Here is a 26,805-nt window from a genome sequence, read left to right on the forward strand (position 1 = left end):
GCGGGCCTGGCCAGCGAACCGGCCGGCATCAGGGCGATCAGCTGATCTCTGGAGTAAACAGTCCGTGCGTGTAGGAGATGTGCCGCGGTCCCGTTCCTTGATAAAAGTAACAGTTCCACGGCCACCAATTGTATGATTCTACAGAAAATCAATTTTTAGAATTTTTTTTCCTATCCAATCGTTGACTCAAATATATTTCTCCTCCACTAAACTACCAGCAACTATGGCGGATAGGTAAACTGGACACACAGGAATGGTGGTTTTAAATATTTCCTACTATATTTCTTTTTCTCTAAATACATTATTTGAATTGCTGTAAACATGTTACAGTATACACATGGTAGAAAAGCATGTGAAACAGAGGGCAACCACGTTTGGTTGCTTTAAACAAAACATTCTGCTAGTTGAATATTTGGTTGATAATTTATTCAAAATTTAACACAAATAATGTGACAGCCTAAAGCATAAGCATGTGCACACCCTTGTTTTCATCACGGTAGCTCAATGTTCACACCATGTTTAGCTATGTGTTGCTTTGAGTCACGGAAAATGTGCTTAATGTAGTGTCTGCAATCTAATAAATATTAGCACTTAGGGGGTTTCTCTGACCCTGCACATTTGCAAAAAAAAAATAATATATAACAAATGTCTACAAAGAAGAAAACACCACAAATCAGGCCTGGTCTACGACTAAGCTATAAGTTTGTGAACTTGGTACCTTTGGTCAGACCGATCACAATTCCCATCTCTTCTTGTTTCTCATGGAGACCAATAAAAAGACTGATTATAAATATGCACAAACACACTTCGGGTCCCTCCAAAGAGAGATGAGTGTCAACACAGACCCAACGTGGATCGATAGATTTCCTCTTAAGTACATTCAATCTGTGCGTGCCCAGAAGTTCATATGGAGGGCAGCGAAAAGAGTCAAGAGAGGCTACATATAAATGATGTGTAATCAATATTATTACAACATAACTGTAAATTGAGTGATTTCCAAATTAGATTCATACGAGCAAACTAGATTTATGCAATGAATATAATGCCAAACTAAAAGACAGCAACATATTAAGATATTATTTTTAAAATACCAATTTGTATTTATTTCAATAAAACACTTTAAAATGACTCAGTATATAAAATCCTCACATGTGGAATAACACGTTTAAAAGGTCCAAGAGGAATTCGCGCTTGTAAACACAAACCATGTCTTTTCCAATAAATCATTAAGTTCTTCATCATATGAAAATATACACACACGAAAAACACACAACCATGCAACACTTCTGTACTGTGGGTCTGACTGGAAGGCCCGTCTGACCTTCAGTCACATCAGTCCCTCCCCTATCCTACTCCATCATCCACTACCCCCTGGCTGTCTGCCTCCACAGTAAACCTCCCCACCCACCACTACACAGTAAAAGATTCTGGGGCAGATGTCAGGAAAAGCAACTTGAGAAATTAAATGATGAATGTGGAAGGAGAGGGAGAAAAGCGAGCGCTCGTGTTGTGAGACTGAATTAAGCAAAAAAATTTGCTGGAAAAAGAAGAAGGGGGGAAACATTTTAGTTTAGGGATAACAGATAGATTTGTTAATAGAAATCCATTTACTCCATAAAAAAATTCCGTTCTTCTGAATTTTCATATGAAAGACATTTAAGGATTCAAACGGTACACAGAGTACGTAATTATTAGTTTAATCGGCTAACAAGTAAATATGTGTGATGTCACTTCACAATTTCATTTAATTCATCTGATATTTACGTATTCAGCAGCTTTCACAAACATTTCTAAACTTTACTAAGAAACATTTTTATACATCAAGAAGCTTCACACACGTATTCAGTCTCCACTGCACACATTATCACACTGCAGCCTATGCACAAACACCACACACAGAGTTTAATTGCAGTAATTAAGCAGCTTAGTTTAGAGCAACAACTGTTGATGTGATGCGTGGGTGTCTTGGCAGGTAGCATCATCATCACGGATTAACCCAACACACACACACACACACACACACACACACACGCGGGTATATGCAAATATCTCTCAAGCATGTTTACACCAATTACATGTATGTGTGCATGCTGCACATGCATGTTTGGTGTACGTGTGTGTGTCGCGTGCATAAGTGAATATACATGCATAGCTTCAATTAAGAGCCTACACAATCCTTTAAAAAACAACAACACATCAGCTTTAACCTACTTTTGAATAGTTTACGAACTGCAGGCATGACCTTCTGTGCACGTCTATGCATAACGCAGAGCGTCTCAATACATCAAAGCTTGTTTGTATGTGCACACATATGTGCACACGTGATGTCACGGAAGATATGGGTCAGACACACTATATGGATATATCAAAAGTAATTGGCAAGGGAGCTCCAAGTATAATGTTTATGTGCCTATTGTTTCTATGTGTGTGACTGTAACAGTGTGTTTATATGAATACAAACAGAGTAATGGGGGAAAGATGACACATATGCACGCTTGTCTTTTCTGTGTGTGTCTGTGTGTACTTGTAGAAGCTGCCTGTTTTCCAAGATGATGAATGACTACACATGAGAGGATTGGGACCAAAAGCAGCCCTTTAACTGCCTTAAGTGCTTCACGACAGTGTTGCTTCCACTAAAATACGAGGAGTTCAGTGAATTAATGGGCAGGGAAAGATGGAGGTGGGAACTATCTGAGGATTTTTTTATTTTTTTGCTGAAGTTTCATAATCATGTAGCATTAAAACATAAATATACCAAGGGGACAAGATTTAAAGACCACAAAAAAGAAATATGTTAATGAGTTAGCAATCAATCACAAGTAACTCGTAAAAGTTTCATGCAGCCTGACAGCCAGTACGAATGTTTAAGTGTTCAAAAAGTAATGACACAAAAATAATTTAAACGTTTGATGTTTGAATGAATTTAAAAATATCCTGACACCTGTGCAATTTAGATATTCTTTTGCATTTTTCTACTATTTTCCTGTTATTGACACCCAATTACAATTTGGCATGAGGAAAAATGTGTAAAGGGCATCTGTGAGCAATGCATAATATGAGAAATTACATCTAATACCAAAATAACAAACATGTACAATGAGTGTCTTATATTTCTTTTTCATATGGTTGCAATGGAGTGCATGAGCCTTAACAAGACAGTGATGCAAGAAGCCCAACAACTGATATACTTTAGGTAAGACTCAAAACGTCTGTTTGCATGATTGTGACAAACCATAGTGCCATTCCTTCAACAGTGAACTCTACACACAGTAGTTTGTGAGAGTCAGGAAGCAATTTTCTCGGTATGTTCTCAAGGCAGGGTTATACGTTCAATTAAGTCATTATCAGCCCTCTTATAATACCAAAATATATATTTAAGCATGTTACTACTAACTATGTCATTGTATAAAACCCACAGGTGCTGCAGGGGTAGATGTAATTTCTGTCAGAGACTCCAAGAACTGCAAAACAATAAGACCATTAGACACACACACACACACACACACTTTTTAACCATGAGAATAACATATGGAAATTTGTCCATATTAAAAAGTCATTGAGGTTTGTACTGGTTAATATCAGCTGTCAAGAAGTTAGCATAATGGACAAACATACACACACATAAATATGTATAATCACATATACTGTATATACATATGGTCATACAGGACCCAGTGACATACAAACACACCAGACTTTTTACAGCTGTGTTATTAATCAGACATAATAAGGCTTAATTCCATTCATTTCAATGGTGCTGACCTAATTTCTTGGTTTGTGTGCGCGTGTGTGCACGTGTGTGCATGTGCGGGCATTAATGTGATAAATAATTATAGGTCCGGTCAGTATTTATGCTAATATATTCATGACACCTGCAGGCATGATGTTTGTGTTTGTTAATTCATTGAGCCAGTTTATGCGGTGTGTGTGCGTGTGCCTTTGGAATTAGTTACTGTAGCAAGCCCAAAAGAACTTTGCACTCTGTGTGACCCTGTGTGAGTGTTAATTAATAAAGCAACTCTAATAAGTATTCAGTGCATTTGCAGCTGTGTTTTAAATATTTGCAAATGTATTACTGCGTTATTCTGTGTCATATGTGTTAACTGAGCGCTACATTGCACAATATTATGTTATGTAAATACTTGCATTTTCATGAGGCACCAGTTCTGTATTAAATCCGTTAAAAAGCTGAGGTCCATACAACAGAAAGAAATGTATAGTTCAATAACTCTATTCTCAAAGAACCAAGGCCATAATGTGCTTTTTGGGCAGAGTAGTCAAAGGCAGGAACTGACTGGTCCCAGTAAGAATAGACAGTGAAAACCAAAGGCCAAAGCTTTTCAGGGAACGATCTTCAATCGCAACCACATGTTTGAACATGCATAGACATTAGTGTTTGCATCCTTTTTGTCCACAACTTATGCTGCATAAGTATCCATAGCCATAGTTTGCAGAGAGATTACATTGGCAGACAAGGATATACATAAAAAGTAAAGTGCAAGTCCACAAGAAGGGGTCTGATTTTCAGTTCTTAGAAACCTGCAACCCAATTGAAAAAATAGAAAATGTAAAAAATAAAATAAAACATTTGAAAGTTTTGTTTTTTGTTCACCTGTTAACCCTGAGGGGTGTTTCTGAGGTTCCTGCTTGGAAATGAAATGCCCAGACAAACTATCTCAGTATCAAAATACAGCTGCAACTTCATCAGTTTATCAGAGTTGTAAGCATCACAGCAGATGCCTTTGTGTCAAAGTAACTGAGGATAAAACACAGAAAAATATAAAGGAGCTTTTCCTTATATATCTGTGAAGGTTCTCAGTCATCCAGGTGGTCGTAGTCTAAGGAGCTTGGAAAGAAAAGTGTCTGGACTTGTTTAAGTGTCTTGAAGACGTTTCACCTCTCATCCGAGAAGCTTCTTCAGTTCTAAGGTCAAATGGTGGAGAGTCCCAGATTTAAACCCAGTGGGAGTTTCCCCCCAAAGAGGGACAAAGGACCCCCTGATGATCCTCTAATCGCATGAGCCGAGGTGTGAAACTGGGTGTGGGTCCCAATCAGCCAGGGCTTCGGGTGAGCTCATTGGGAAACCTGGCCCCACCCTATCATGTGATTTCCTGAGATCAGATGGCCCAGGATGTGAGTGGGCGTTAAGGCGTCTGGGAAGGGAACTCAAAACTGGATTATAGATGGCAGACAGTTGGTGTCGTAAACCACCGCCTCTGTTCAAAGATGGTCGCTCACAGTGGACATAGATGGCTTCTTTCACTCCTCTTTCAAACCATCTGTCCTCTCTGTCCAAAATGTGAACATTGGCATCATCGAAAGAGTGACCTTTGTCCTTTAGATGCAGATGAACTGCTGAGTCTTGTCCTGTGGAGGTGGCTCTTCTATATTGTGCCATGCGCTTGTGAAGTGGCTGTTTGGTTTCTCCAATGTAGAGGTCTGGGCATTCCTCGCTGCACTGTACAGCATGCACCACATTGTTGAGTTTGTGTTTTGAAGTTTTGTGTTTGGGATGAACCAGTTTCTGTCTGAGCGTGTTGCTGGGTCTGAAGTACACTGGGATGTCGTGCTTGGAGAAAACTCTCCTGAGTTTCTCTGATACACCGGCTACATAGGGGATGACAATGTTGTTGCATCCGTCCTTCTTATCCTCCCTCGGTGTCTTTTTTTAAGCATTTTGTAATTTTTTTGGTATTGAATGGCAGAAATTAGGTTTTCTTGTCTGAGGTCATTTTGGTGGGGGAAAAAGACAACATTCGGCCAACAACATTAATTGGTGCATAATTAATTGTTGGATCCAGAAATTGTTTACTGTGAGTTGCATCTCAGATAGAGCTCATTGCAACAAAGGCTACTACTGCAGAAAACTAAACGTCTAGAAGCAAAGTAAAACAAACATCTTGCTACATACAGTTTTAGCTACTAGGCAAGTAGCTTTACAGTTAAATTGCCCCCCCCACCCAAATACACACAGACACAAAAACATGCAACGGGGGGTCGAAGGGAATCAGGCACAGGGTTTTCTGCAAAGTGACAGATGTGGCGACAGGCTGTCCAGTCAAGCAGAAACGCTCAACAACTTGTTTAGCCGAAGACCTGGAGTGACAGTGACTGTGGCTAGAGAGAGAAACGTGTCAGGACAGACAGAAACACACACAGGAGAGGAAAGCATACAAAATACCGTTACTCCACTATTGGAGTCAAGAAACACAAACTTCGTCTTAAACATACCGGTACTTTTTGCTATTAGCAAAAAGTGATCCAGTCTCTCTTTGGGGTTCAAACCAAAGAGGAAGAATCAGGAATACCACTTCCCTACATTGAATACACACTCCTCTTCATGCACACAGTTCCCAGTCTCTACTCACTGCACACCAAAAGGTCAACCGTCCCCCTTCTTCCTGTGACTTCAGCTGTGGCCAGTATTTCAGCACTTTTTAGTAGAAGCGCATAATTTTTCTGAGATGTTAACTCTGAGGTTTACAGTAGGTCTAATCAGCACTAAAAGGGTATGAGCCGCTTTGTGAAGGCTTCGATAACGTCTTTTATACTCAGAGAGGGAAAAAATTTATGATAAGGAGAAAATCAGCTGTCACTGATGATTAGCATTTTTCACCATTTTTAGCAAAAAGACAAAACTTTACTGCTTTTTTTTCCCAAAATGACACCGATCTGCTGACTGCTTTTAATTATCCTACTGGATATTTTAATTGATTAATTTTATATGTAAATAAAACCTCTGTTTTTCTTGTTACTATGCAACATTTGATCGTTTTAAACTATTAGAGCTTCTTCTGAACTTTTTTTTTTTTTTTAATGCTTTGGAGTCATGCATTTGGGTCTGAGTCATGAAAGCACAATAGCAATAACTCCATATGAAGCCATTTCACCTAAGTGAAGCAATATCCTCTTGATTAACACAAAGTTATGTGCTAAAATGTGCTTCTGTTTGGCAAGAGTAATGAGACCACAAGAACTACTGAGGCTAAATACTGCACTGCCACCAGAGGCAGGCAAAAATAAACACACAGATGCATGCTGAAGACATGTCCTGACATGTACAGAGCTTGTGTTTGTGTGTGTGCAACCCATGCAATTAAAAAAGCATTCTCTTTTCTTCCTTGCCAATGGAAACTGCTCTCACTGCAGGAAGTGATAGTGTATTCCATAAGATCAAACAATTTTAAGCGCTGCTGTCTTGTATTCCATCGTCTCCCCTTATCATTTTTCTTTTTAATGATTCATATCTCTTCTTGCCGTTATACATCACTGAAAGCTCTTCTCTTCTTTTCACTTTTATCTTTATATCACTTTCTCCAGCAATTTGCTTACTCTTTTCAGCCACTTTAAGTATTCAACAGCATCGCCTAATGTGCAGTCATTCCTGCCCACCCTGTCAAAATAGAGTCCCACACAAAAATCTTCTTTTAATATTATAATGCTCTAAAACGTTCAAATCCATATCATATGCCACAGTATTCATTCAGTATACCTATACTGAATATATTATACCTCTACCTCACCAATCAAAAACTGACATTAACTGGAATAAAACAAGCATCAAGAAAGCTAATGTATAGTTAGTGCCCTGAGTCAAAGATCTAAGTAAATAAATAAGTATGTTTTGTAAAATGGAACTTCTTATCACTCAAAGAAATAATACAGCTTAACTAAAAGATGACTTTCGAAATGCCCCCTTTGTCTGTACTAACTAACATCACATGGTTTATGTTTGTTTGGTGGTGAACTACTCAAGTTCCATCATATTAAAGTCGAAAAATTCGTAACTCTTCTTCTTTTTTTAAACTCCCAGTGTCGGAAAGATAAATTATCACTGCTATTCTGTGCATCAGCAAACAGAAAAAAATGTTTGCACTACAACTGCTGTGGTTTAATGCTCAGGTTAAAGTAAATTATTGGTAATAGATAGTCATGTAATCCATGATTTTATTTAAAAAAATAAACATTTTATAACGAATAGTGCAGAAGAATTCTTCAACCTTAGTCTTAAAAAAGAAGTCTGTTTTGCATCAAAAGAAAGCCTGCTTGGTTTAGTCATCAATGGCACCTCCCCACCCACTTCTATGATTTGCATACTGTGCACGAACATGCCATCTGATAACACCAAACATTAAATATTCACAACGAGCAGGCAAGAGCTCATTATTTGAGCAGCATATTGGTTGCAGGTTGGGTTGCCTTGAACCATCACAGGATTTAAGAAATAACCTAAAAAAATCTAACTAGAATACACTTCATTTTTAACTGTTTACAATTTAAAGCTCTTTGAATGACTTTGTGTTACCTTTCATTTTCGAACCTTAGTACAATAAGTGTGGTGAACAGACCTGTGCTTTTTGCCCCGAGTCAAATCTTACTGGTTCAACTGGCGTCTTGTTGCAGTTTGTTCGAACAAAGTAATTCCGATGGTGAGCAAAAGAACTGAATCAATGTCCTTTTTTAAACCTTTCTTTAAATACAAATGAAAACACTTGGGATTACGAGTCTCTTGCTAGCACATAGTCTAACATAAGCAAGTGAAATGCAGTGGTTGTTTTGACAGTGAAGTCTGATGACTCATCAACTAATTTAGTTCAGTTCAAATAAACTACAGGTATAAAAATGCCCTAAGAATTAGCTGGCTGTGTTATGTCCTGGTTCTACCACCATTTAAAGCATAAATTTGATGGTTTGTATCTAACTGTGTTGCCATAAAGCAGGGCTTTACGAACGTGTAAAGCCACTGCCAGTACTGCTGGTAGGAATGTTGGTGACTCTTCATTGAACAGGAACGCTACAATTTAAATTTGATCAAGTGTTTTTGATGCTAAAATGACAGCTCAGACATAAACCTGAGGGATGAAGATTGAGTAAAGATGATGATCAAGTTTTCTGCCTTTTTCTATCTGCCAAACAATGACACATCCAACAGAAGATGCTTTGGAACAGTAAATGCGATGGAGTAAATATTTTTGAACTGCAGTGGGACAAGACAAAGGTTGTTTATCGAGGGGCAATGCCATGTACAACCTGAAGCACAAAGAGTTTGAGCTAAAACCGTCTGAGGGAACATTTCCTAGAGGACACATTCAGTAGTTTCCAGCATTTGCAAAATATTTCTGTGAGCAAGCTTCGGTTATGTTTGCGTAAGTATGTGCATCAGCTGTCTACCCTGTAGCCCCTTCATGTCACCCGACACCAGGAGCTCGTGGCTATAACAACGGGCAGACCACTATGTGAGAACTGCTTCCTGCAGGGGGTGTGAAGAGACCCCCTGATGGTATCAAAATATATTTTAGAGAAGGACAAACACAAACGTATGCACAAATACACAAAAACTACACTAAGTTATAAAAAATAAAATAAAATAAATTCCACTTAGAAGATGTGGGTGTACTTTTGTAGAATGACCGTACATGAGGACATGTTTGCCAAATAAAGGCACTTTTTAAACTTCTTTTGATTCCTAAAGAAAAAAAATGAATATGACACAAGTCTACACCAGTTTACTTATAAAACTATTCTTATTTTGCCTGATTTGAGCAGCTTGACAGTAGTAGTTAGATAAAATTAATAAGTGATTGAATGTATAAATATGTTTGTTATATGTGAGTCTGAAGCCATTAAATTTAACATAACAGCACTAAAACAGCTAAAATTGTAATTAATAAATTATATCACGAATCCACAACACAGCTTCATCCCAATATGGATCATTTAAAATTAATTTAAAACTGAAGACTAAATAAAACTTCAGGGCTAATGTTTCTCTCTTGGTTTTTCCTCATTCCTTAAGCTAAATGGGAAAGAAATAAGTTGCTGATGATGTGTCTCTTTAGGAATAAAATGGGTTTTAGGCTTTTCATAAGCAATGTTAATACACACAAGTTAACACAGGTTGGAAATTAGGCAGTAAACTGATACCAATGAACAACAAGACTAAAAAACTAAAAAGGTTATAGTTGTCAAGTGAGAACACATTCTTAAAAATGTAAAAAGTTTTTTAAAAAAAAGAAAAAAAAAGACTCTGAGACAAAGAAATGTACACAACAAATCGACAACGGGACACGAGGAAGACTGTGCCAGTGACTGATGAAGAGGGAAGATCAAAGAAGTTGTAATGACAGGGTGAGAGAGCAGAGTCGGTAAAGAAAAAGACGAGTAAACAGAGCCATTAGTGAGTGCGAAGTGATGGAACGATCCAGGCAGAAAAACAGCTGCACACATCATTTCTCCGTCTTTCACACGTAATGAGTTGCACTGATCACAAAACATGATGTGGGTTTCATGTTAATTACAGGTAAACTACCAATTAATTGTGATGTGTTAAGTGGATGGATGTGTGAAGTGTGTATGGAAAAAGATAGGAGGCCAATAACCTGCTTTGGTAACCAAAAACTTCTGTTTGCATGGAACACTTCTGCAGACAGACTGTTTATATTTTTTGTGGGCCATGGGGAGGGAAAAAAGCAGTGAAGTTAAAGCCTGAAGTTGGAGTCTGTCAGTCGCCTAATAGCTATAATGGGAAATAAGAGTAAAATGCATACATTTAACGTAAAGAATCTTTCCACATTTAAAAAAGTGTTGAATATGCTGAACTAAGCAGTTTAGCATATTTCAGCTTTTTGGTTTTACATCACTGAGAATCTCATCTGTGCTTTTTGCAGATGATGTGGTACTGTTGCGTTCATTGGGTGGCGGCCTCCAGCTCGTACTGCAGAGGTTCGCAAAGAGTGTGAAGCGGCAGAAATAAGGATCGGCACCTCCGAGCCTGAGGTCATATTCCTCAACTGGAAAAGTGAGTTTAAATATGTCAGGGTCTTGTCGATGAGTGAGGGGAGTGGGATACTGACAGACTGATTGGGTCTGTCGCTTTGAAGACGGAGCTTATCGTAAAAGTGAAGCTGTCGATTTACCGGTTGATGGACGTCCCTATCATCACCTATGGTTCTGAGCTTTGTGTTGTTACTGAAAAATGAGATCCTGGAATTTAGCATTTTTAGTTCTGTTCAGTCATTAAAGAGGGCCTACTCGTCCACATTAAAAGGACCCGGTAGAGCTTGTTTAGGCATTTGAGAAGGATGCCACCTGGGTGCTTACTGGGAGAGGTGTTCTGGGTATGTCCTATTTAGAGGAGGCCAAGAGGCAAACATAGGACATCCTAGAGCAGTGGTGTCCAAACCCAGGCCTAAAGGGCCAGTGTCCTGCAGGTTTTAGATGTGTCCTTGATCCATCACAGCTGATTCAAATGGCTAAATTACCTCCTCAACATGTCTTGAAGTTCTCCAGAGGCCTGGTAATGAACTAATCATTTGATTCAGGTGTGTAGACCCAGGGTAAGATCTAAAACCTGCAGGATACGGCCCTCGAGGCCTGGAGTTGGCCAAGCCTGTCCTAGAGAGATTACATCTCTTGGTTGGCCTGGAAACACCTCAGTGCTCTGCCGAACAAGCTGTGGATGTGGCTGGGGAGGTATGTCTGGGCTTTTCTGCTTAGGCTGCTGTCCCCATAAACCAGAAGCAGAGGTGGGTGGGTGGAAAAACCAAAGCACTTACAAGCTACAGAACCAGAAGACTTCCCTGTTGACCTGGTGGAAACCGAAGTTCAAGTTTAAGGACCAGTAAATTTTCAATTTGATATCCTTTAAGGCAAAACACATTGCCTATTTAAAAAATAAATTAATTAATTAATTAAACTCAAAAACACAGGCCACAATCTGATAATGATGTATTTATTCACATATTTATTTTTGTGTACAGAACAGGAAGTCGTGGGTCCAATATCAGGTGGCTATGCTGGAAGCCCTAAATAACAGAGACCAAGTCAGGGGACTAGCTAATGATTTCCCAGACCTATGCTTGCTTTACTGTTGTGTTTTATAAAGACAGATGTTATATGACAAGCTGTTCTTCAGTTTAATTATCATAAAGTAAGAAAAAGGGCTTCTCTCCACTTGAAAATTATAAACAATAAAGATGGAAGGGAAAGTGCTTATTGCGAATAAAAACACCCTAAATGAATCTGTTGCTGTGCTGCTATAAACAACTTCGTACTCAACTTTCACTCATCTTAAGCGCTCTTCCCACACAGAAATCCATCTGACACAAATATGCCACACGGTAAAAACTTTAAGCCCTCAGGATATCTAAAAGGCTTTTTGTTTTTTTGTGACAATCACAAAAAGCTTACAAAGGAACTGTGTAGATTAAACAGCCCAATTAATCTCAGATTCTTCTGCCTTTAAACCTCCGAGACAAGACTTCAAAGCAGACAAACTTGAGGACTTGAGCCACTTGCGGCTTTTCCTTTGTTTCGTTTTGCACTGGGACTATGGAAACAACCTTGTGGTTTTCACAGGCTTTCCAGTAACACTCGACTGAAAAATGATTTTGTTTTTTCCCTTTAATTAAATCTCAGGTATGACACTAGGTAACAGGGCATGATCTGGACTCAACTGATCATGTAAATCAGTATCCACCATCATACATGACTGTTTTTCATAACTCCTTGTACCAGAACAGAGTGATGAAAGTATGAAAACAGCAGCAGAATAAGTAATAAATTAACTAAAGTCATGCTGTGATATGATGTAATTAAAAGCTAAGGCCAAAAAAACCCCAAAAAATTCAAACCAGTACTTTTTTGTTTTTTTGCCACCATTACAGAGCTTGACTAAACATGAAAGATCACAAGGGAAATGAAAAGATGATTGCCCCCCACCCCACCCCAAACACACTGCCACCACGAGGAAACAAAATAAGAAAACATGAAAATAACTTCTTTAAGCGGGAAATCATTCCGAATATTTATAAATGGTAAATGGTAAATGGCCTGTATTTATATAGCGCTTTACTAGTCCCTAAGGACCCCAAAGCGCTTTACATATCCAGTCATCCACCCATTCACACACACATTCACACACTGGTGATGGCAGCTACATTGTAGCCACAGCCACCCTGGGGCGCACTGACAGAGGCGAGGCTGCCGGACACTGGCGCCACCGGGCCCTCTGACCACCACCAGTAGGCAACGGGTGAAGTGTCTTGCCCAAGGACACAACGACCGAGACTGTCCAAGCTGGGGCTCGAACCGGCAACCTTCCGATTACAAGGCGAACTCCCAACTCTTGAGCCACGATCGCTCATTTATAAGGCTACAATAACAAAGAAAGAGGGTGTCACGTAATTTGTTGTCTTTTGTGATTCACATGGACTAACAAGGAGGAAGTCGGCAAGTAAACAACATCAACAGTAGTGCGCTTAGCTGCTTGGGAAAGGGAACCCACACACATACAGAGAGAGGGGCACGGGCACATTTTTTTGGCGAGAAGGAACTAAAAGCCAAATGTGAGTCAGAGGACTTACAGCAGTTAAGACACAAGCTGACTCTCAGAGTGTGCGAGAGACAGTGTGGGCATGTGTGCAAAGCTCTACAGACAATAACAAGACCAGTGAAGCAAGCGCATGGTCTGCGTGCTTATCCAAGTGTCCTACTGCCACCTATTGATTGAGAAGGGAACTGCTCCCCCCCTCCCCCCACACAGTCCTCCACAGCAGTTAAATACAGTAGCACACGCTGACTTCAAAGTGACAGAGAGTAAAAAATTAATTACCGGTAATAAAAGACAGATTGAGCTGAGGAGGCATGGAGGGAAGATAAAGTGACCTATGAGGAAAGAGACGTGAGAAAAAGGAAAAGGAAAAAATAACATGGACTCAAACAACTCTAGAATATAAATAATCTTGCATGAAAGTCTCATACAAGTGTAGCAACAACTGTTGCCAGATTAAATTATAATGTACATTTAGTAGTACAGAGAAGGATCATCAAGTGTAGTTTTTGCTTACTTTGTGTTTTTTGTCAAAGTACGTTATGGTGAAGTGGAACAGGAAGAAGAGAGGTGTGGACACGAGTTCACAGAGTACAGAGCAGATGGTGTCTGCTGGACTTACACAATCGCACATACACACTTGTGCACACAGATACACAACACGCTGGTGACATAATAGCAGCGTGCCAGGTGTGTGGTTGGTGGCCTGCAGTGTGGCATTGACTGAGAGTTTTGTGTGTATGTGCCCTCTTTGTGTGAAATGGGCCCCCTATTCACTACTCTCTGCTGCCAGCTTGGCACTAAATCACAGGACAAGATGCTACACACACGCACGCACACACACACACACACACCACCCTCTGCTGTCTTTTTTGTCCAGACTAGGGAAAGAATTAAAAGAGGTCAAATAAGAATGCAGAGGCAACAACGCAAGTGAAGGACAACAGCAGTTTAGCTGCACCGGAAGAACAAAATGTCACAAAGATGTTTAATATGGTATCACAAGAGAGATTTAAAAAAAGAAAAAAGGAGAAAAGAACCAATCCCTCGCCTTCTTCTTTAGTTTCAGCAGCTTTCAACTCTTCTGGTGTGAGCGCACAGCAACACACTCCAATACACGCACAACACACTAACATGTCCGCGATAATGAGCAGTTTCATTTCGCACATACAAATCATGATGTAATTGGCTCTTCACTATCTTATTCTAATAATCAAAAAATAGATAAATAATCTTCTTTCATGGAATTTCTTTTACTGTTGGCCGTTACCGACACTGATATGAAAATCAGTTATTCATTTTTAAATCGATGGTTATTTTAGACACGTGAAACATGAACAGATTTGTTATAAGCTGTTACTTATGAGTCATTATGAAGATGATGTGTCGACGGAGTTTGAAGAGAAACTTGTTTGTCTCTTTCGACAAGTTTGGGATTACTTGTTCGTGCTCTGCTCAGATCAGCCGGTTGGTTTATCTGCATCACTCCAAGTGGTACAAGTGGAAGCAGACAAAAACAACAAGCACGCATGCTACAAACTTTACCCGAGTCATTTAGACAGCCGTTAGCACGTGATTATGGGGACCTGATATGTTTAATATGCTGCTGAGAATATAGCCCAGAAGAAGCGTATAGTATAGCTTTTATTTTGGAAAGAGACATTTCTCTGTAATAAACTCTCTTTTCCAAAGACGAGTGATTCCTCGATCAGATAGATTTATTTTATTTTATTATTTTGTTTTTTCAGCAACATTAAATTTAAAAACTGTACTTTTGAGTTAAAATAAATATTTATAATTTTAATAAATGACAAATTAAAAAGGCATGAACATTTTTTTGTATCGAAAAAATATCGAACTGTGACACCAAAGTATCGAACCGAACCATGAATTTTGTGTATCGTTGCACCCCTACAATACATGTGAAAGTAACTAATATAGGGGGATATAGATACACGGTCAGGCTCTATTAATTACACCAAAATGTTACACAGATTAATTGAATTGACATACTGAGGCTAACTATATTTTTAACAAGGATTAGACCACTTTTCTATCAAATACTTTTTGTCATCAACACAAAACAGCAGACAAATGTTAAGCATATTAAAACTGTTTGTTCTAAAGGAGTTGTTAGTTTGTCTTTTATTCGTGAAATCTGGTAAACAAACTCCTGATCTCCATGCAGAGGTAAGGATCTCCAATCAAAACCACAAATCTCACGAGGAGTCTCACACACTGCTTCATATGTACACTGAGAAGTATATAACAATGTCACAGAAGTGCAAAGGAGCTTTTCCTGATTTAGCCGGATTGATGAGTTTCCAATAGTTAAGCTCTCAGCATTTCCCCGTCTGCTGCACAGACCATTACACCGGATCTTTAAAAACTGTATTCCATACAGCTGAGATTTCCACGTCTGTGCTTTAATTTGCGTTTTGCTTCAGTTAAACATGCAAACAAACACCAAAACAGACCTGACAACGAATCAAATCGAGTAACTATTGTTATTAATTCTTCGTGTGTCGTTATCTGAGCTCTAGTGCATGTGTTCATGTGTGATTGCAGTCTTTAATCAGTTTGCTTGCTCCACAACACCCAGAGTATGAGAAACTGTTGCCAGAGCCTGAACGATTACTCAGTAAGAGCACACACAGAGGAACCTCCACATCTCAGTGAAAAATATCAGCAAGCTATCGGCCTGGTAGCGATTTAGAAAATCCATTTTTAGCTTCTGTGAGAGGGCTTTCTCTGTGAATAATGAATGCAAGTGCCTCCACACAGGAAATTTGTGTTACCGCTTGCATGCTCAGCAGTTTTCCACATGCTCTTTCTAATAGACGACTCTTTGGTGACTCAACTATGATCAATGCTCTCCCATCAATATTTCAGTCTTGCGGTTTGTTCACTTCCAGTGTGAGTTTTTATTTAATCTCCCTACCTCCCTCCCTACCATCTACATGTTTACAATTTACATTACATACCCATCTGTATCTATGCACATATTTTCATCCATTTTTGACCTTGTGAGTCTGTTAATTTATAGCTTTCTTTTGGTTTTCTCTGTAAAACGTTGCACTCACAACTCCACAGCCTTTGCAAGAAATGTATTGAACCAAGCAGCGGCGCAAAGGTGCAATTCAAACGCACAAAACTTTAGCTTGAACACCTGACTTAGATGGACCGCTCACCCATAGAGGATCGTTCCTGGCAAACTTTGGCAGCCCTGTCTGTCCATGTGTCACATAGCTGCAGCGGCAGAGGTAAACATGAGCTGACACCTGTCACAGATGTTGGAGCTAGCCAACAACCTAGCCCACATATCTGCCCGTCTATCTGTGGCTATCTGTCATATGTCATCCAGCTGGAACCAAGGAACTAAGCAGTGCCATTTCTGCTAATATCTCTTTCAACGCTGATGCCAGGAGTCATGTGGGGGGAAAGCAGATGATATCTTTTTGTGGGTGTTATATAGTTCAATACTTTGCTTAGAATTTTACGGCCGTTGTTCAAGCCCTTCTAAAATGTGTAAAGCTTTTTCACCACCATACAACTCCAATATTACATATATACTTTCTGAACCTGAAAGAAAAAGAGCTTTTTTTTTAAAGTATGTATGCTATTGTGAAACCTCCTGATATTACAAGGAAAAAGTAAAATCCAAATGAATATTTTATTCCGTATTCTATTCAAATACAAAATAGCCCGAGGCATCCAGGCAGCAAACAGAAGCATCAGCCGACTGCCTTTCTAGTCGTTATTGACTCGAGACAGTCCAGAGCCTCTGCTACACTCACACCACAAGCCTTTGTGCTCAGATGTTTTGCTCAGACTAGATTGTTTTATTTCTTTTTTCTAAATTTGGTCGTTTGCGTCATTCCTGAAATTTGTCCACTATCAGAGTTTAGCGGGAACTGGTTACGTCCCTGAACTGATACACATGGATGAAAAGAACAATAACAAAGATGTCACATGCACAGCGCTGTCATACAGAAGTATGCACGAAGGCCACTAAAGTCAGCAGATAGTCTTTCATGTATAAGCTGATGTGCAAGGGCCATGCATATTTATGGGGATTAACATATTAATGCATAATCAGGAGTTGCAGAATTGTTATATGAGTGGCATTACTAAATAAGATATTTTAATTCAGGATGCCACTGGCTACTTAAAACTACACTTCCCAGCTTGTCTCTCAATCACTCAATTATGGAAAGAAGACTTATCTTTTTTGCTTAGACAGGGAAATGAGATAAAAGTCATGAGAATTCTGGCTTGCCTGTTCAGACTGAGAGACCTTAACATAACAGTCTCAGAATCAGGACTGGAAAGCTCAGATCCCATTCTGTTTGGGCTTGGGAACTGTCTTTGTTTTTCTCTGAAAGACCAATCCCAAAGGATCATTAGTCAGAAATGAAAGAAGTTATTTCCGCTTGAAAACTTATGACCTCATAATAAAGGAATTAAAGTTGAGAATTTCACTCTGCTGCTCAGCATCACTATAAATGTCTGAAAGAAGGCTGAAAGTCTATATATAAATTTGATATAGCAGATAAATCTCTCTAAATTCTTCCTAAACAACCAAAAGTCATTCGTCATCCAACTTAAATAAACTTCCCTACTTATTTTCACATGAGCACAATGGCTCACATCAGAAATGGCACTAAGATCACACTCAAGCCACAAACTATATATTACAGCTCAATAAAATAAATTAAATCTCTCTATTCTATTTTATTCCTTTTTTAAAGCAATGCTAACACAAAACCGTCAATCTGATAGTATTATATTAGATAGGCAATACAGAAACAATTTCATTTCACACACTTTTTGCAAGATTCAAGGATATTCAAGAAGTTTTTAAGGATTTTCCAGCACAGGAACAAGCCCTTTAAGAATTTAACGCATCAATCATTTGTACGTGGGAGAAAAGCACCAGCTGGTAGTTTTAGAAAAAAAAAGAAGAAATATTGGTGATAGGTTTCATGTCGTGTGTTTTCATTATGCCAACACCAGCTAGAGCCAAAAATTCAAGCTGTGTTGTGATTGCTGAGACGCATGTCACACGCTAATGTAGTGTGTCATGTGGGAATGATAGCAGTGTGTCTGTATCTATGAAGCGTCACATCCTGTTTCAGACAAGGCCATTTCAAAAACACCCTACTGACAGACAAAAATGACAAGGCGTCTGCCGCAGTGGGGGTTGAGGAACGCAACAAAAATAGAGTTCTCTCTCTGCACGGCCCCGGCACCTCCCTGTCACACCGACTACTCGTCTCCCATCACACTTCTCAGGGGCAGAATATCTGCAGGTCTCAGAGCTTTAAGCTATGAAACGTCTTTCTTTCTGTACAATCACTGTTAAATGAGACTGTAAATGGGTTGTACACAAACTGTGACACGTGATATGATACTTCATGTAACACAGGGTGTCAAACTCAATTGCACAGGGGGCCAAAACTCAAGGCCCACTTTAGGTCGCGGGCCAAACAAGATAAACATTTATTGAACACACTAAAACAATGTTTTTTAAACATAAATATGAATAAAAACAGACAGGAATATTATTCCAGATTAAATAAACTTGAAAAAATAAACTTTGACAGGTGCAGTTCAGCAAAGTCTGCTGACTTGGTTCAACATTACTTGGCAACAGGGAAAGTGAGGCAAGTTGCACTGGTGCATTTGTGACAGCTTCACTTTTTTCACCGCACAGCACCGGCGCTCCATCTGTTGTAAGTCCAACAAGTTTGTCCCAGGGCAGTTTCATGTCGGTTACACTTTGACATACGTTTTAAAAAATGTCTTTTCCTGTCGTTGTCCCGTGTCTCTGTAAACATATATTCAGTCACCCACTGGTGCTGAAAGGCTCTGCTGTAAGAATCAACTTTTCTCTCCACCATTGTGAGCGGCTAGCTTAGCAATAACAGAAGTTTGACTTGATTGACGCGGGAATGTTCTCAGTTAGCCTAGCGTTCAGCAAGGAGGCTACAGCGCTGCATTATGGGATCTGTAGTTTGTATATTATTAGCGCCTCATATCGCCAGGCCATGCATAACAATAATAGTATAACAATAATTTTATTTTTTTTTATATATATATATATATATATATATATATATATATTATTTGGCTCAGCAGAACTAAAATATATATCCTGCTGCTTTTACACACGCACTCACATAAGCTCAGCGATTCTCTGCGCGATCAACCTCTCACATGTTTAAGCTGCAGGAGATTTCACTTGTCATGTTTGCGTAGTAAGCTAACGATTAATAAGACGATGTCAGAGGAATTGGTGCACAAATTATCATCACTCACAGATCAGTGCTGTCGCTCTCTATACACAGTTCGCACGATTGCAAAGTGAAAGCAAAAAAACAAGCGCAAATTCAAACGCGATTTCAATATGTCACATATTGACAGTGGCTCACCGATGCCAATGACATAATTACCCAGCTACATTTCTGAAAGAATGCAAAAGCATTGACATATATTTTTCCTTCCTACAATAGCCCGACGGGCAGGGAAGAGATAGATTTTGGTAGCCCGACTGAAAAAAAATCGCTAGCCCCAGGACGTCGGGCTAGCGATATTGCAAGCCCTGTATCTGATTGAGGAATCACTCATCTTTGGAAAAGAGTTTATTACAGAGAAATGTCTCTTTCCAAAATAAAAGCTATACTATCCGCTTCTTCTGGGCTATATTCTCAGCAGCATAAGGAGAATCATGTGCTAACAGCTGTCTAAATGACTCGGCTAAAGTTAGTAGCATGCTTGCTTGTTTTTGTCTGCTTCCACTTGTCTTTGCACTAGGATGATGTCGGCGTAAATGTGCAGTCATATTCGTCGTGTTCCCACTAGTGATTTCAGGTTAATCTCGTTGAAATGACCATAACGCCACAACACGGCAAATCTCCGTTAACGAGCTACCGCCGATCGCCCCGTGCATGGGGCTAGACGGCCAACACGTTAACGAGCTAACTGCGCTAACACACTAGCTCCCACCCATGTAATTGAGCATTGCATGGCACATCCAACATACTGTTTTACTTTAGTCCATGACTCGCTTACCTTCAGGGTCATACGTCACATGAAAACCAAAATAATTCCAAACGCCAGATCTGAATGAGGGTGGGGGAGGTCCATGTTGCAAGGAGAGCGTAACTTCTGTCTTGCTAGCTTGCCCTGCGCTCTTCCTTCTGACTATGCTGTCTGTGTTGAGTGCTCAGTGGATCTGCGCTCGACAGTGCAGCCTAGGCGGAGTAGTCGAACGCAGATTCACTGAGCGCTCAACACAGAGCGCTCAGTGAATCTGTGCCGAGTATAATCTGGAAGTCCCGAGGTCAAAATGGGAGATGCCCCCAAGGGTGGTGGAAAATGACCGAGCTAAGATCCTGTGGGACTTCCAGATACAGACGGACAAAATGGTGGTGGCTAACCAACCGGACATGGTGGTGGTAGACAAACAGAAGAAGACGGCCGTAGTGATCGATGTAGCGGTTCCAAATGACAGCAATATCAGGAAGAAGGAACACGAGAAGCTGGAGAAATACCAAGGGCTCAGAGAAGAGCTCGAGAGGATGTGGAGGGTGAAGGTAACGGTGGTCCCCGTGGTAATCGGAGCACTAGGTGCGGTGACTCCCAAGCTAGGTGAGTGGCTCCAGCAGATCCCGGGAACAACATTGGAGATCTCTGTCCAGAAGAGCGCAGTCCTGGGAACAGCTAAGATACTGCGCAGGACCCTCAAGCTCACAGGCCTCTGGTAGAGGACCCGAGCTTGAAGGATAAACCGCCCGCAGGGGCGTGCTGGGTGATATATATATATATATATATATATATATATATATATATATATGTATATATATATATATATATGTATATATGTGTGTGTGTGTGTGTGTGTGTGGGCGAAATGCAATTGTAGAAAACAGATCTAAAGATGTGTTTGTTAGGCACTGTTCTGTACACAATGCTCAAGTCAGTCTAAAAATGTCCTTATGTCAGTATGCCCTACATCATAAATGGCTTGAATCCTAAGTTTATTAATGACTATATATAGGTAGTCTTGGAAAGAACATTCTAGAGCACTCCATCCGTCTCCATTAAGACGTGTATTGCCCCTCTGTTAGTCTTCCTTGGTCTCTTGTGTTCTGGGGGCCTCTGGATGTCTGGAGTTTTGATCTCCTCCATACCTGCTTCATGCCCTGGAGGACGGGGCTGTGGCCCCCCCACACCCTCTAGCAGATCATTACATGAAGGAACCTTTTGAAAAAAAAAAAACAAGCGCGTCCATGCTCACAGGTGTACACACGGGTGATCACACCCACAAACTACACCCTTTTTGGCTCCTACCTCAAAGCACACTGTGTTCTGTTGATCTTATGTGCTGCACAATAATGTTTAATATTTAGTATTTACTGTCATATTCCCATATATCATTGTGATGTTGTTTATTCTATTACTCTTGTTCTCTTCTGCTTGTTTTCTTTTTTCTTTCTCAGCAGGTGATCCAGGTGATTGATATATGCATTTTTTTCCTTTTTTTTTTTCCTGCCCGTTCTGTTGGTTTTTGTTTTTTGCCCTTCTCCCCCGTCCCTCTTCTCAGCTGTTTCTCTTTCCCTCTTTCTTTCTCCCCCTCTTTCCCCCAGTCAAGTCTGTCCCGTATTCAGTAAGTGAAAATAAAATAAACAATAAAAGGTGAATCAAATGGACCATTACGGCAAGGCTGGGATGGTCAATTTGGTAAAGTAAATCCGTTGGGCATCTTTCTTTGCCTTTAGACAACAATTCTGATGGCAAAAGAGCCAAACGGGACAGGCAAAAGAGAGGAAAAAAAAAGACGTGTATTGTTTTTTTGGGTGGGGGGGGATCCACACACTGGATCAGTTCAAACTACATGCTGACTGTCAGTTTTTAAATCTGCCCTTTATTGTCTAAGGCTATTGCCTGCGACCTCTCATTCAAACTTTAGTACTATCCATTGGTCACATGTAACTACTAAACCCCAGACGCTTTTAACCAGTAACAGTACCTTAAATTTTACAAACCACATCCCTGCATCCTCTGTGCTGACAAAATAAACAGAGCGGCAGAGACATTTTATCCAAGTTTAAAGCTGAAACTGAAAGCTGAGGTTAAACAGCTGAGTGTTCACAGTAAGTAGGGTTTGATTGACATCTCCAGAAGAATATACACCCATGCTTTCCCACTGACACGCAAACCAACCCACTCAGCTCCCCAGCACGTGTTTGTCACACACATGAACCCCTCCACTTCCCGACCCATACACTCTCTCAAACACACACACACACACACACACACACACACAGAGCTGTCATTTCCCGTGACATCCCCAGCCTCTATTACCTGCATGCATTAACAAACCTCTCTGATGTTAAAAATTATAATTCATACATTTGAATAATTCAGATTACTTTAAAAGCTGTGCGCTCACACTCGCTCACTCTTTTCCCAGCTTGAATGAAAAGTGTTTACCACAAATCGCATTCGAATAAATCCTATAAGTCCTTTTAAAATTCCTTAGATAAACCAATCAAATACCCCCAGCGCTGGGCTGACTGGCCAATCAAAATTAGCATTCGTAGAAGCGGCCTAGTTTTACTTAAAAGCCATCAAATAGCAAATCAAATTGCAGCGTCTATTTGTGAGGTTCAGTTTGTTAGAGTTAGAAAAAAGGTGATAAATAAAGTGAGAGTGAGAGAAAAAGGGGCCCTGCTGCACCAGATGTGTGTGCACGTGTGTGCGTGCGTGTGCGTGGTGAGAGAGAGACATTTGAAAACAGTCAACAAGAAACAGGTTAGCAAACTGCACGTTCCCTTTAGATTAGATCTAAGGCTTGGATGGTGAGACCTCACATCTTTTCTCATCTCACTGTCCATGTCGGTTTCTGTTAATTCCAGCTATCTGTAAATCATAACCTTCTGCTTCCTTTTTCTGTGTTTTCAAAACAACAACTGTCTCTGACACTCATATTTCCTGTGCTGTAACGGATTACTCCCCACCCTACACTCAACACACGCGCAGACAGTTCCCATAACTTCAGAGGACATCACTCTGACTTGCACTAATGTCACAGACTTGTGCCAATCCCGTGGTTCTCAAATTGTGGGCTGGCCCCCTTTGGTTCCTAGTTGGCACAGAGCCAGCACAGGGGATGTGTGAACAATGGGCATTTTGACTCTGTACGTTTAGACCTGCAGCGTTGCAGTGGTGCAGTGTGGAGTGCTTTCATTTGGGGGACAGTGACAAAAATATCTGAAGTATCCGGTAGTGTGGGTAACTCTGGTTGGTGTTTGTGCTATTGCGGGTCCTTATGTGCAGCCCATGCAACTTGTGTTAGTGTTTAAAAAAAAAAAAAGCACAAACACTCAATTGTATCTCCTGTTTGAGCTTCTCACACATGCTTTTTTAATCTTCTGTGCGGGGCTTTTTTAATTTTGCACTTCTTCCTCTTAAACTAAAAAAGAACACACTTTTTAACCAATCAGCAGCCTGTTTATACACGGGATTATTACTTGTACATGTTGATGGCTTCTTGGCAGAGTGTACAGGAGTGTGCCTCCATATAAGTTGAATTCCTACAATCCCTTTCATGGACACACAGAGAAATGCAAACTTACACCAAAGGTAGGACGATAAAAATTGAGTGACTACAGTTTATATTTAAATTTAAGATTCAACTTGGAATGAGCATTGCTCGTGACACACACAAGCCTATTAAGGTTATCCATTGTAGTGCATGAGGCCCTGTAATTAGGAGTGAAAGATGTATATACTGATTTATGTATTTACTGTTGGTAGTTAGCAATGAAAGCTAAACCTGTTTTTGAATCTATGCATGTGTCTTCCCAAAGCCTGAGTATACCCTGTCTTTCTAACGGGCAGGTGCGTTTCTTCCTCCTGATTTCACCCAAATCATACGACCATGATCGTAAAAACATACAAATACACACCAAGGTTCAAGCAGCTGGTGAGTTTGTCCTTGACTGCCCACCCTGTGGCAGTGGCATGGATGCAGCTGTTTTAGAGGGTTCAGGATGGGATTTTAAAAGCCGTGTCCTTGTCAAGGGTGGACTCTTGGTTTATGTTTGGGGGGGTTTTTGGAGGAGAGGGAGGGTTAATTACCCTAATATCGAAGGTTGTGTAAAGACCAGCACTCACATTGCATTGAAAGTTCCAGGCTCGTTGTTTATGTCAATTAAAGTATTCTATTAGCTGTGCAGGAGCAATTAGCACACAAGGATATTTTCTTTTGGGAAGTAATACAGCAGACACCAGCGTTATCCAATCAGTTCTGAGCAAATTATATAACACACCTGGCACAATGCAGTACAGAATTTATTCATCTCTTTCTCATGCAAGCATCGCAACAGGCATCCCTGCTGCGATGCTTGCACTCGGATGGAAAACTGTGGCGCAAACGTAACGCAAAACAACTTTTTAATGATTTAATAATGATTTTCATGACACTTAGCATTATCAGTAGTACATTTGGGAGCCAGGATCAACCTGAACGAGTAAATCCTAAGAGTCCAGAACACAACAGCCTGGCAAGTCCTGTTAGTGGGAAGTTCTTACGGCAGTGGGGTGAAGAACAGCATAATAAGAGGTTTCAATACTTTGCGAGAGGTTTTATATATTTAATTTTATCTGTAGGTATGAGGCTAGAACGCTGTTATAAAAGAGAAAGGAAGAAATGTACCTTTGTCCCTTTTGAACTTAGCATGTTTTTGTGATTACTGTGAAATAAGTAAAGTTAATGGCAGAACAAATGGATTTTTGTCATCATTTTTCATGTCTTTGGCAGGAAGATTTTGTGCATTAATACTTAGTTTTACAGCAAAGTTTGAAACACAATGAGCTCATGGATAAACGCTGGTGTTAAAAGGGATAACAGAGTGACCCTAGCTAGTTTAAACAAATGAAAAACAGGCTTTTTTAATAGACAGTTGGCTTTTTAAAATGCATATCATAAAATGGATGATAGCGCCTCGATAATTAAGTTAGCCACTTGTGTCATGAGTGCGTAGACTTGCCCTTGACTGACCTGCCTGGGGCTCTAACAGAGGCATGGCCTGCTGTGCAGTTAGGGATTCTGGGAGTGTGCTCTTAAGGAACAGATGCCAGCGCACAACAGCTGTTCCTTTGGCATCAAACTAGAGCCAAATGGCTGGAGCCTCCACCCAAGAACAAAAACATCAACATGTGTTACTAAAACCTCTCCCTCTTAATAAGACACACACACACACACACACACACACACACACACACACACACACACACACACACACAGGAGTACGCTGAATCAGAACTTAAGTGTCTCCACAACCACAGAGACACCGACACAACCTTTTATACTCAATTCGAGCACAGTCAGGGTCAAAATCCACCAACATAAAGGAGAAAAGGAAGTGGGAGCGCTGGATTTATAACCAAAGGCAAAACAAGAATGTGTCACATAATTTTTTTTATCTCAGTTATCTTATTCTAAACCAAAACTGTAACTGAAATTGAAATTCCAATAATTGCACAGCCCTGTGTAGTGATAGTGTGTGTCTGTCTACAGAGAAAAGGTACTCACCCTGAAAAGACTGCCTTGCTCTCTCCACTAGCTCCTCTATGGGATAACTGGCCAAGTCTCCTCTTGCATGCTTCGTCTTGCAGTAGGTACACGCATTCAGACACCTACACCGACAGAAAGACAAAAGAAAATGTAAAAAGAGAAAGATCGAGCAAACCTTCACTTTTGACTTTATTGAAGAAAACATTTTGCTTTGGGGGCTTGTGTTTCAATCTTTTTGTGCTCCATTTATATCATACGGCACAAATCTAATAATATATTAAACATCAAATGAAAGCAGCTGGTTGTATTCACCAATGCCATTGGAAATGGATGTCAACTTAAATGAACTATACTCAGCTCAAAATGTGAAGGTGGAATATATAAATGAACAGAGACTTTTAACCTCCTAGGACCTGCCGTCCACATATGTGGACATCACAAAATACTCAATTTTGCTCTACAAGGGCCTGATATCCACTTACGAGGACATTATACTGCTACGGTTCTATCAAAATTTTAAATGAATATCCTCATTTGTGGCTCTCATTTTTCTTAAAAACAAAAATAAGGTAAAAAAAAAAAAAAAAAAATCTGGTAATTCTTTGTTTTTACATTCATCAGGCCCCAATATGCCCAAATATCAAAGAGAAATTAAAAATGCATGTCGTGGAAGAGTTCGGGTCTTAGGAGGTTAAAAGGAAAGTAATGAAGCTTGCCCTGTCAATTAAGGAAAAGCACTAAAAGACAGGGGAGAGTAAAAACTGTTCTCTCTTTCATAAACTATTTCAAAGGATTAGAAGTGACCATGGACAGCTGTCTCAAAGACAAACAGTGGAAACGCTAGAGTCGCCGCATTGTTTTGTTCAAGAAAAAGGAGAGGCTTGATTCA

The 26,805-nt window shown here is 40.0% G+C and overlaps 1 protein-coding gene across 1 annotated transcript in view; it reads right to left on the minus strand.

The window, feature by feature from the left end:
- cdkal1 (CDK5 regulatory subunit associated protein 1-like 1) overlaps nt 1-26,805 on the minus strand; it is a 260,633-nt gene that overhangs the window by 120,338 nt on the left and 113,490 nt on the right. The window contains exon 8 of the mRNA XM_085366272.1: nt 25,935-26,038. Coding sequence (XP_085222398.1) covers nt 25,935-26,038 — 104 coding nt within the window. The remainder of the gene's footprint in view (nt 1-25,934; nt 26,039-26,805) is intronic.

The sequence above is a fragment of the Diplotaxodon limnothrissa genome, linkage group LG11 (assembly GCF_057381915.1).
Source record: "Diplotaxodon limnothrissa isolate DT_005_m linkage group LG11, D_limnothrissa_male_GT1.1, whole genome shotgun sequence".
Lineage (NCBI taxonomy): Eukaryota > Metazoa > Chordata > Actinopteri > Cichliformes > Cichlidae > Diplotaxodon > Diplotaxodon limnothrissa.